Raw genomic sequence first — 12,827 nt, 5'->3', positions numbered from 1 at the left:
AAGAATTCATAATTAAGCTGGCACAACAGGTATAAAAGAGTACTGCCCCTATTTAGACCGGTTGTTTCAGAGTTCTTTTGTGAGTGTGTGTGTGTGCACATATGCAAAACCGTGCACACTGGTACATGCATAATATAAAACATCAAATACACAAACATGCACATACCTCTATACTTATAAACACACATTAATATAACCAAAATTAAAATTTCATGAAACAGTGTTAACTTTTACCACATGCTATATATACAGTATTTTTTAATCCTTTCTCTTTCATTTCCAAAAGAATGCTTATCATGATACCCTAAAATTTTATGACCTGTGGTTCCCCAAAATAATCAGCTTTAGACCATCTTCATCAAATACCAGTTTTCAACCAACGTTTTGACAGGAGTCCCCAGAAGGGCTCGCTGTGTGTAGCATAATGTATGGCAGATGGTGGACATTTATTGTTCATTAAATGAATGCATAAATGCATGAGTGAATGATTAGCTCAAAGTTAAAGTTTATTATAAAGGCCTAATGCCTAGGAGTTCTCTGTCACGTGTTAAAGGAAGGTCTCGATGTTTCAGAAACCAGACTTGTGGGTGGGAAGGCTGATACTCTTCCAATTTAGCAAATTAATCTACATTCTTAGTCTGAGGAAGGCCCCTACCTCCTTAAGAGTTTCTATACATAGTGTGGAACCAGGTATATACACCATCAATTGGTTAGGCATTTCCTTATCATCAGACATTTGGGTTGCTTCCAGATTTGTTTTTGTTTTGTTGTTGTTGTTGTTTTGTTTTTACAACAGGCCATTTTTTTAAAAATAACAAATAACATGTCTCCTTTTTTCCTTCTAAGTGATGTCCTTAATACCTTCCCAAGAATGAAACAGCTAAGTTCAATAGCGTGTTAATTTTAGGGAGTTAGTTTGTTTTAAGAGGGTGCGCCCCAGAAAGACTGGACTGATTTATATGCCATTGACAGTATGTGGATGTACTTACTCCCTGAAACATGCCAGTATTTGATTCAATAACTTTAATATACTATTTTATTAATTTAATAAACATTTACAATTTTCATTTTTTAAATTACAACATGTAGACATCTTTTCTAAATATTTATTTCATGGTTGCATTTCCTCCTTAGTGAGTTTCCTGTGCATATTCTTATAACAGTGGGAAAAGATTCAGTACTTTTATAACATTTTAGTTGCAAAGATAAGTGCATACTGGCTTATTTGCAAACAAGTACATTTTTAAAACCTCAGTTAAGACATTTTCTTTGGATCAGGCTTTGTTAGATTGAGGGCCATTAATGCTTAAATAAATCTGTAAAATTATGCTACATGTGAGTTACTGAGAATTGTTTAATTTCTTTTTAAAATTCCTTCTTATCCTTATATTTTTCTAGGCTCGAGAATTACAAGCTCGGGTACTAAAACGTGTTCAGATGGAACAGCCAGATGCAGTTCCTGCACAGAAACATTTAGCAGCTGAAATTTGTGCAGAGATTGCAAAACATTCTGTTGCTCAGCGAGACTATGAAAAAGCAATTAAATTTTATAGAGAGGCTCTTGTTCATTGTGAAACAGATAATAAGGTCAGTACTTTTATCAAATTTTAAGCACCTTATATTCCAGATGTCATCTAATTTCCCCAAATGTAAACTTCTTAACAGCTTATTTATAAAGATTTGAAAAGAAATGTAATAAAAATGCAAGTTAACATATTAATATTGGTTTCAGAAATACTTCAAAATACATGATGCTTTAAATTAATGTTAGTCTAAAATTATTATGAAGTGATATAAAGTAAGTCTGTAAGCTCTTTTTACATTCATCTGTGTTTTAATAATTACTTTAAAACAATTCTCAAATTCAAATAAATATCTGAATCTAGAGGATTCGATTCAGTTTACTAAACAGCTATTGTATTTTAATTGCTGTTTGGTGCTAGATATACAAGAGCAACTAGATTGAATCTCTTTAACTTTAAATGGCACAGCGTGAGAATAAATGTAAAGATAACATTAGTGTAGAAAACTTATATACATGTCCAGTTTAATTTTTTTGAAAATTTTATTTTATTTTAATTATATTGGAGTATATAGTTGATTTACAATGTTGTATTAGTTTCAGGTATACAACAAAGTGATACATATATTCATTCTTTATCAGACTCTTTTCTCATATAGGTTATCACAGAATGTTGAGTAGAGTTCCCTGTGCTATGCAGTAGGTCCTTGTTGGTTACCTGTCTTGTGTATAGTAGTGTGTGTATGTTAATCCCAAACTCCTGATTTATCACCCCCCCCCCATGTTTCCCCTTTGGTAACCATAAGTTTGTTTTCAATATCTGTGAGTCTATTTCTGTTTTGTAAATAAGTTCATTTGTTTCATTTTTAAAAAATTAGAGTCCACATGTGAGTGATATCATATGATATTTGTTTTTCTCTTTCTCACTTACTTCACTTAGTATGATAATCTCTAGGTCCATCCATGCTGCTGCAAATGGGATTATTTCATTATTTTAATAGCTGAGTAGTACTCCATTGTGTATATGTACCACATCTTTATCCATTCCTCTGTCGATGGACATTTAGGTTGCTTCCATGTCTTGGCTATTGTAAAGAGTGCTGCAGTGAACAGTGAGATGCATGTATCATTTTGAATTACGGTTTTCTCTAGATATACGCCCAGGAATGCAATTGCTGGATCATACAATAGTTCTATTTTTAGTTTTTTTCTACGGAAACTCCATACTGTTCTCCATAGTGGTTGTACCAATTTACATTCCCACAAACAGTGTAGGACGGTTCCTTTTTCTCCACACCCTTTCCAGCATTTGTTTCTGTTTGTAGACTTTTTGATGATGGCCATTCTGACCAGTTTGAGGTGATAACTCATTGTGGTTTTGATTTGCATTTCTCTAATGATTAGTGACGTTGAGCATCTTCTCATGTGCTTTTGGCCGTCTGTATGTCTTCTTTGGAGAAATGTCTATTTAGATCTTCTGCCCATCTTTTGGTTTGGTTGTTTGCTTTTTTAACATTGAGCTGCATGAGCTGTTTGTAAATTTTGGAGGTTAATCCCTTGTCATTTGCATTGTTTGCAAATATTTTCTCCCATTCTGTGGGTTGTCTTTTTGTTTATGGTTTCCTTTGCTGTGCAGACGCTTTTAAGTTTAATTCAGTCCCATCTGTTTTTGGTTTTTTTTTTTCCATTGCTCTAGGAGGTGGATCCAAAAAGATATTGCTGCAATCTATGTCAGAGAATGTTCTGCCTATGTTTTCCTCTAAGAGTTTTATAGTGTCTGGACTTACATATAGGTCTTTGATCCATTTTGAGTTTATTTTTGTGTATGGTGTTAGAGAATGTTGTAATTTCATTCATTTACATGTAGCTGTCCAGTTTTCCCAGCACAATTTATTGAAGAGACTGTCTTTTCTCCATTGCATAGTCTTGACTCCTTTGTTGAAGATTAATTGACCATAGCAGCGTGGGTTTATTTCTGGGCATTCTGTCCTATTCCATGGATCTATATTTCTGTTTTTGGGCCAGTAACATACTGTTTTGATGACTGTAGCTTTATAGAATAGTCTGAAGTCAGGGAGCCTGATTCCTCCAGCTCGGTTTTTCTTTCTGAAGATTGCTTTGGCTATTCGGGGTCTTTTGTGTCTCTGTACAAATTTAAAATTTTTTGTTCTAGGTCTGTGAAAAATGCCATTGTAATCTGCTAGGGATTGCAGTGAATCTGTCGATTGCCTTGGAGAGTATAGTCATTGTGACAATATTGATTCTTCCAATCCAAGAACATGTTATATCTTTCCATCTGTTTGTGTCATCATTGATTTCTTTCATTGGTGTCTTATAGTTTTCAGAATTACAGGTCTTTTGCCTCCTTAGGTAGGTTTATTTCTAGGTATTTTATTCTTTTTTTTTTTTTTTTTTTGTGGTACGCGGGCCTCTCACTGCTGTGGCCTCTCCCGTTGTGGAGCACAGGCTCCGGACGGCAGGCTCAGCCGCCATGGCTCATGGGCCCAGCTGCTCCGTGGCATGTGGGATCCTCCTGGACCGGGGCACGAACCCTTGTCCCCTGCATCGGCAGGTGGACTCCCAACCACTGTGCCACCAGGGAAGCCCCAGTATTTTATTCTTTTTGATCTGATGGTAAATGGGATTGTTTCTTTAATTTCTCTTTCTGATCTTTCGTTGTTAGTGTGTAGGAATGAAAGAGATTTCTGTGTATTAAATTTTGTATCCTGCAACTTTACTGATTTCATTGATGAGCTCTAGTAGTTTTCTGGTAGCATCTTAAGGATATTCTATGTATAGTATCATCATGTCATCTGGAAACAGTGACAGTTTTACACCTTCTTTGCCAATTTGGATTCCTTTTATTTCTTTTTCTTCTCTGATTGCCATGGCTAGGATTTCCAAAACTATGTTGAATAAGAGTGGCAAGAGGGGACATCCATGTCTTGTTCCTGATCTTGGAGGAAATGCTTTTAGCTTTTCACCATTGAGTATGATGTTAGCTGTAGCTTTGTCATATATGGCCTATGTTATGTTGAGGTATGTTCCCTCTATTCCTACTTTCTGTAGAGTTTTTATCATAAATCAGTGTTGAATTATGTCAAAAGCTTTTTCTGCATCTATTGAGATGATATGGTTTTTATTCAGTTTGTTGATATGGTATATCACACTGATTGATTTGCAGATACTGAAGAATCCTTGCATCCCTGGGATAAATCCCACTTGATCATGGTGTATGATCCTTTTGATGTATTGCTGGATTTGGTTTGCTAGTATTTTGTTGAGTGTTGTTGCATCTGTGTTCATCAGTAATATTGGCCTGTAGTTTTCTTTTCTTCTGGTATCTCTGTCTGGTTTTGGTATCAGGGTGATGGTGGCCTCATAAAATGAGTTGGGGAGTGTTCCTTCCTCTGCAGTATTTTGGAATACTTTCAGAAGGATAAGTATTAACTTTTCTCTAAATGTTTGGTAGAATTTACCTGTGAAGTCATCTGGTGTTGCAGTTTTGTTTGTTGGAAGTTTTTTTTATCACAATTTCAGTACTTGTGATTGGCCTGTTCATATTTGCAATTTCTTCCTGATTCAGTATTGGGAGATTGTATCTTTCTAAGAATTTGTCATTTCTTCCAGGTTGTCCATTTTGTTGGCATATAGTTGCTTGTAGTGTCTCTTATGATCCTTTGTATTTCTGTGGTGTCCTTTGTAACTTCTCCTTTTTCATTTCTAATTTTATTGATTTTTGCCCTCTCCCTTTTTTTCTTGAAGAGTCTGGCTAAAGGTTTATCAATTTTGTTTATGTTTTCAGAGAACTAGCTTTTAGTTTCATTGATCTTTTCTATTGTTTTTTAATCTCTATTTCATTTATTTCTGCTCTGATCTTTATGACTTCTTTCCATCTACTAACTTTGAGTTTTCTTTGTTTTTATTTCTCTAGTTGCTTTAGGTGTAAGTTTAGGTTGTTGATTTGAGAGTTGTCTTGTTTCCTGAGGTAGGATTGTATTTCTGTAAACTTCTCTTAGAACTGCTTTTTCTGCATCCCATATGTTTTGGATCATGATGTTTTCATTGTCATTTGTCTCTAGGTAATTTTTGATTTCCTCTTTGATTTCTTCAGTGATCCACTGGTTGTCATGGCCAGTTTTATAAACTAAAATGTGATTACTCTCATATCTTGATAGATGATCAACATTTTAAAACAATACTCTAGTAAATGGCTAAATATTTAAATTAGTGATGTAGAACACAAGACAACCATGTTCTAGAATTTAAAGTTTAAGATTGGACGTTTTGAAATAATACAACTCTTTCAGATGTAAGGCAAAGACAATCTTTATTAAGTCATAACCAAATATGTACCTTGTTCAGTGGTGACTAAAGTAACTGGAATCATAGTTGTAAATCTGGAGCATATCTGCTTCAAGCTTTTTATTTTACAAAACAGGTTTAGAGAGGTAAAGGGCCCCGTCATGGAGAAGCTTGGACTAGAATCGTAGCTCCTAATTTAAGACCAGTGTTCTTTTCACAATGCTTTGTGTCTCTCTACTTTTCAAGTGAGGCACAGCCTGTTTTTCCTTTTTTTTTTTTTTTCCAGTATAAGAGAAATTAGAGATGAGCAAACCTATAGTTTTCCTGCTTATCATGCTTGGCCTTTTTATTGCAATAACTTTCAGTCAAATAAAGTTTCATCTCTGCCTACACATTTTCCTGTTTCACTTTTTATTCCAAACATTTTCTGACTAATCTTGCCCTTCTTCTCTGTAGATAATGCTGGAGCTGGCACGATTATACCTGGCACAAGATGACCCTGACGCCTGCCTGCGGCACTGTGCTCTGCTTCTCCAGAGCGACCAGGACAATGAAGCTGCCACCATGGTTAGTCCAGGAGACTTCACTGCTGTAAAGGCAGTTGCGTTTTATATTTATCCCATGGGGCAGTTTCAAATTTTAACTGATAAAACTAATAGTAGATGAGATGCCTGGCTCATGTTGGCTTTTGGAAGAAATAACACTTTTAACATTATTAGTATATTTTACCAATAAACACCAAGACTCTCTTTATTTTATAAGAATGGTAAACTTAGGTCAGGCTTTTGCTTGCCCTTTTGGGCCTAGTTAATTTTTCTTTATGCTTGGTCAGGAGGAGTTCATGTGGTAAAGCTCTAATTTTCTAAAGACTAACTGTTATCAGTTTCAGTGGCACTTTCTGAGTTACAGAAAAAATTCTTCATGTATCATTTTAAGGTGTGTGTTTATTAAATAGAGTTTTGCTTTTCCTTCTCATTTTTACCTGGGTTGAGGTTTTTGGTAGCTTTTCAAACAGCTACATGGATGACAGTTTGTGAGGTTCATTTAATAATTTTACAAATGAGTCACTATAACTGAAAAGAAATATAAGACCTCTCCCTTTTAAAACACTTGTTCATTTTAAATTCCTTTGAAATACTTAAGGTTTCAGAATGTTCTAGGTTTTCTTTTAAAACCTTCTCGTTATTTTAGCCAAGTGAGACACAGAGAGTGTGCCGTTCCCTTCAAGTTTCTGTTTTTAGAATAACTACTTGAAACATATTTTATGCTAAAAATACAGTTTTTGCAAACAGAGAAATGTTTCACATCCTTGATTATCTTCTGTTATACTGATCTCAGTGCTAATCTGCTTAAGGTGTACTTGAATTTTAAATGGCTCCGTTTTATAAAACTTTGCCCTCTTCATGTTTCTCATACGTGTTTTCATAGCAATCAATCCTGATAAGAATACTATGCTTTGTAAAATATATGGCAATATTTTTAGAACCAACGTCTACCTTTATAGATGATGGCAGATCTCATGTTCAGAAAACAGGACTACGAACAAGCCGTGTTTCATTTACAACAGCTTTTAGAACGAAAACCAGGTAAATATCCACTGATTATACCTTCTAATGCAATCAACTCCCTTTCTCTTCTTTTTGGCTGTTATACTGCTTATTCCACACCTACCCTTGAGCAGCTGAAATGGTTATAAGAAAAAGGACTAGGCATTAAAGTGACTGGTCTCACTTTAAATCATGACCAGAGACCCCAGATGGGCCCTCAGATTCTGCCTGGCAATCCTACTGTACTTCTCTAATGAGTTCACTCACTCCATCCCCCTTTTATACTTTCTCCTCTCCTCAAACCTCTGACACCCTTTCCCCTTTTCTTGTCCTCAGCTAGAAACCTTGCCTCCTACCTCACTGAGAAAATGTGAGCACCTGGAAGAGAACATCTCCCTCTTCCTGTCCCCAGGTTGGCCTGCTCCCCAGCCATTGTCCTCCCCAGGTCTGCCACCCCACCTGCAACAGCTGCTCCCTGTGGGCACTGGATGCCTCCCCTCCCCTCCTGAAGGGCTTTACTTCTGCTGTTCTGTCTCTCCTGTACCATCATTTTCTTCCCAGTCAGCACATAAATATGCTGTGACACCTGCCCGCTTTGAAGACATTAGTAAACAAAACCCAGCTCTTAAGTCTCCATTTACTCTCCCCTTCCAATTACAGCTCCATTTTCTACTGTAGCAAATTTCCTCTGAAGGATTTCTGTCTGCTGTCTTCACTGTCTCCTCCACTCCTACACCCCAGGGAGGCTGCTTCTGCAGGGTGGCCAGTGCCCTCCGTGCTGCCAGACCCAGGTCTGATCCTCAGTTCTCTGCTTTCTGGGCCTGACAATGTACTTAGCACATCTTACCCCCTCCTTCATGAAAGACGTCTTTGACTTGTCTTCCAGGATGCTGGGCTTACCTGGTGTTTTCCCAGCTGACCGTTCTGTTTCACCCTCCTTTGTTAGATCTGTCTTCTCTTTATGACCTTTAAATGTCAGAATGTTCTAGACACTGTTTCTCAAACGTTCTCCCCTTTAATACCTTCACCGCTCTAGGTGACTTCATCCAGGCCCCCGGCTTTACGTCCTGTGTCCAGTCCCAACTCATCTACACCACTGCCTATTTGCATTCCCACTCAGCTGCCTAGGAGGCTCTCCAGCTTAACCTGTCCAAAACACAACACTGGGTCTTTTCCTTCCCTCCAGATCTACTCCTCCTCTTTTTCTCATTTCAGTAAATGGCATTACCATTTATCCATTTACTCCAGTCCCAAACCTTCTAGTGACCTTTGTCTCATCTTTTCTCTCATATACCACATCTAGTCTGTCAGCAAATCCCTGTTAGCTCTACCTTCAAAATATATCTAGAATCCCATCACTTTTACCACCTCTACTGCTGCCACCCTGGTCATTTCTCACACAGATTACTGCAGTATTCTCATAACTCACCTCTGTTTCTACGCCTTGCCTCCAAATAGTTTAGAAATGCTTTCAGCTGAAAGTAGCGGATACCCTCCCCCCCATACTCTAGTGGCCTAAATAATTATGATTTTTATTTTTCTCTTATGTTAAAGAAATTTAAAAGTAGATTGTGCCAGGAATGGCCCAGAGGTTCCACAGTATCATCAGGAAGTCTGAGTCCTTCTGTCTTTTTCTTCTACCATCATTAGCCAAACTTCCATTTTAAGTATCACGCCCAAGATGACCGCTGCAGCTCTAGGCATTGATGTTCCTGGATGGGGAAGGTGGAGGTGGGCCAAAGGGCATACCTCCTCAGTGAGTCATCTTTTCTTTCTTTTTTTTTTATTAGTTTCTTCTTTATAACAAAGTGAATACATACCTCCTCAGTGAGTCATCTAAAAAAAAACTTTCTAGAAGCACCTCTGTAGCTGCAAAACAGAGTGGGAAATGTCATCTAGCTGAACACAGTGCCACATAGAATAAAATCAGAACTCTGATAGTGAAAAAGGAAGGGATAGTAGATATTAGGTAAGCAACAGCCCAGGCAGGTTAGTTCTTTGAGACTCTCCAGTTGCTGTTCCCTCTTCCTGGAGTATATTCTGCTTTGTTCCACTCAGAACTTTGCTCTCATGCTGCCTCTTCCTGAGGGTGCCCTTCCCCAGCCATCGTATGTCAATAACACTTCATTGCCCTCCATCCTCTTATCCTGTTCTTGGTTCTTCGTTTTATATTGCATTTGTAAAACAAAGCAAAACAAACATTGTAAATAATAGATCATAAGCATCACGTGGCCAGGAACTGTGTCTTCACTGCTATGAAGATTTAGAACAGTATCTGGCTGAGTATAAATATTGGATGAATAGAAGAGTGGGAGGAGAAAAGGAAAGAAGGGAGGTGGGGGAAAGGGGGAAGGGAAGGGAATGTATGTTATGTGTCAAAGTACTGGCTGAGAAGAGTTTGCGATCTCAGAGGAAGTCCTCAAGCTATCGTTCAGTTCTTCCAACCCCTATGCCTTGTCTCAGGATGATGCCATGGGCAGTCAGAGCTGCCTGGGTGGGGCAGCATGCACACAGAGGTGGGCATGCCTCAAGGAGGGCAGCTCAGAGAACCAGATACACTCGACTTGTTCCATTTACTAATGCTGTCACTCGCTGAAGTTTTGAATTTATAGAACAATCCCATCTGCTTACAAATAAAACATTCCTAATTCCTAGTTAGGGCTAAGATTAGAAGGGAAAAATCTTGTTCTTATGGTGATGTCAACACTTTTAATTTTTATTATTTTTATCATCTTTTAAGATTGTCTCCCACCTTTGGACTTCCTCAGGTCATGTCCCTCAGGTCATGTCATTTCTCACACTGTGTGTCTGACACTGTCTGTCTCACAATGTCTCCAGCTCATATTCAGATGTTATTTGAAAGAGTGCTCTTAATTACTTTAACTTCTTACCTTTTCTGCTTACTCCAAGTCTAAAATATGGGCCATCCTCCCACTTCATTTGCCCAAACCTTACTCATACTTTCTTAAGGCCTATGTTGTCTTCCTGCCATGGCTTCTCTCTTGGTTTCTATACTCTGTTTTGTCCTTTTTTCCTTCTCTGAACTACTGTTTAAGGTAATGCACGTAATATTTTCATTCTGACTATCTCAAGCTGTTCCCATATTGCAGCATTTCCCTCTGAGTCAGTGATCCAACCTGGTTTCTTTAAAAAACAGACCTCTTTCCTTGTGAATATGTTTAAGCCATTGGTGACAACAGTGCCCTCACATGTAAGATTTGAAGAAGCCCCTCATCTGTCATGTGAATTTCGTATCACCCAGGTTACTTGGCCCCAGCACTTTTTCCAAATACATAATAGTGGTGCTTTGGACTGTCTACTTAAAAACAAATATAAAGTGAATTATTTATCTATAAATTCAGTAGAACGACCTAGTACACCAGAAATACCAAACAACATACAACCACCAGCATCAGGTATATTTCCAGGCACATAGATGGTGCAAAGTAATTGTTTACTGGTTGAATGGTTCAATGAATGACTGTGAAATACCAAGTTGTTTAAAAATATAGAGTTTTAAGTAAATTTTTATTGTCTATGTGATATTTTGTTTTTAATTTTGCATTCTATGCTTTATTCCTAGTAGGATTTTGTAAACTTATCCACTAGTCAATTTTTTCAGAATTATTCTAAAATCTGTGCATCTATACTTACTTTGTCATGTGTTATAGGTCATCCTCAGTAGCACATCTTATACTTTAAGGCTGTGTTTGAGCTTACTTCAGAAATGTACTGTCTAATTTGACTTAACCTAGCTAGTAGAAAATTCTCCATATAGATCTAATTACTGCTCTCTTGACAGATTACAAACCTTTTCTCTCTCAGAATCTCCAAATCATCCTGAGTTCTCCCCTTCCCTCACACTAATTGGTTAGCAAGTCCTATCAGTTCTCTCTGCTGAATAGCTAACTATCACATCCTGTCCATCTTCTCCTAGCCCACCACTCTAATGAAGAACTTTATTACCTCTCACCTGGACTAGTGCAGTTTCCCAGCTGATCCTCCAGCCTCTAGTCTCTTGCTGTTCCAGGCCATTGTAGGAACTATCATATTAATTCTAAAAAATCGAAAACTAGCCCTCTGCTTAAAATCTAGGATGACTTTCCAGGGTGAAGTCTAAAATGCAGCATTATTTTGATAATAATACACCCCAGGATTACCTTCTCTCTGTATTTCTTATCCCTCTTCCTCTACTTCAGCATCCAGCACTCTCCATGCCCTTCTCAGCCCTGTCTTTGCACATGCCACCTGCCCTTGAAATGCCTTTGTCTGCTTAACAAGACTCAAAAGTCTGATCCTCTGTGAAACCTCTTCTGCCTCCCCCAGGCAAAGTTAGGAATTCTGTGCATTGTAATTCCATAGCACTTCATGCCTAATCACATCACATTATGGTTTTTCTTGATATTTTCTCACTGTTCATTAATAAACATGAACTAACTTTTCAGAATATAATACATTTCAGCTTTCGACAGATTTCTTAAGTGCAGAAATTTGCCTTCTGTCAGATTTCATGGTTAACCAAAAGACAAGTTAATGTAATCTAACCTATCAGTGGTAATTATAACTTCAACTAATAGTGAATGCATTTCAGTAATATTGTAAGGTGATAATTATTCAAGAAACTGGCCTCTCAAGGTTGACTTTAGATAATATCAGTAATATTATATATCACACACATTAGCAAAATCATACAAACAATTGGGGCCAGAAATTTCAACCTTTACTTCCTGTCTAATCCAATTTAGCTTCTAGATTCTGTGGCTTCATTATAGGGTGGTCATCCTAGTTCTTAACAAAATATTTGACATTATAGATATTACTATTGACGTTTATAGTTTTAAAGCTCTTTCATGCTTTTATTTGGTTTCCATGGCACTCTGAAGGTCAATGTTATAATCCTGTTTTAAGAAAGTAAGTGGTTCTAAACTCAGAGAATTTGAATAATGTGCTGGAATTCGCATAAAGAATAAGAGTAATATTCGAATCCTCTTTCTGAAACCATATTCTGATCTCACTCCTCTTTTTAGTGATACCAGAAGGCAGAGAGAACAAAATTTTGAAACCCAAGATTATGGGTCAAGAAAGGCAAATGGGGGGGGGGAGCTATTAAGATGGTGGAGTAGTAGGATGTGAAGCTCATCTCCTCCCACGAATACATCAAAAATACCTCTACGTGTGGAATGATTCTCACTGAATATCTGCTGCATGCTAGCAGAAGACCTCAGACCTCTGAAAGGGCAAGAAAATCTCCACATAACCGGGTAGGACAAAATTAAAAAGGAGGGAAAAAAAAAGGAATTGGGGATGGGACCTGCTCCCCTGGGAGGGAGCTATGAAAGAGGAAAGGTTCCTGCACCCAGGGAAGTCACCTGATGGGGAGATCAGCTGGGACAGAGGGGGCACTTCTGAGCCTCAGAGCAGAATGCAGCAACCGGTTTGCAGCAGCTAGAATG

The 12,827-nt window shown here is 37.7% G+C and overlaps 1 protein-coding gene across 1 annotated transcript in view; it reads left to right on the top strand.

The window, feature by feature from the left end:
* The window catches only part of TTC21B (tetratricopeptide repeat domain 21B), an 89,335-nt gene that overhangs the window by 54,294 nt on the left and 22,214 nt on the right, over positions 1-12,827 (top strand). Inside the window, exons 20-22 of the mRNA XM_060106075.1 lie at positions 1,399-1,587; positions 6,284-6,394; positions 7,332-7,413. Of these exons, the coding sequence (XP_059962058.1) occupies positions 1,399-1,587; positions 6,284-6,394; positions 7,332-7,413 (382 nt within the window). The remainder of the gene's footprint in view (positions 1-1,398; positions 1,588-6,283; positions 6,395-7,331; positions 7,414-12,827) is intronic.

Source organism: Mesoplodon densirostris, chromosome 8 (genome assembly GCF_025265405.1).
Source record: "Mesoplodon densirostris isolate mMesDen1 chromosome 8, mMesDen1 primary haplotype, whole genome shotgun sequence".
NCBI lineage: Eukaryota > Metazoa > Chordata > Mammalia > Artiodactyla > Ziphiidae > Mesoplodon > Mesoplodon densirostris.
Note: the sequence above shows the minus strand (reverse complement) of the source record. Positions and strands in the feature narration are given on the sequence as shown.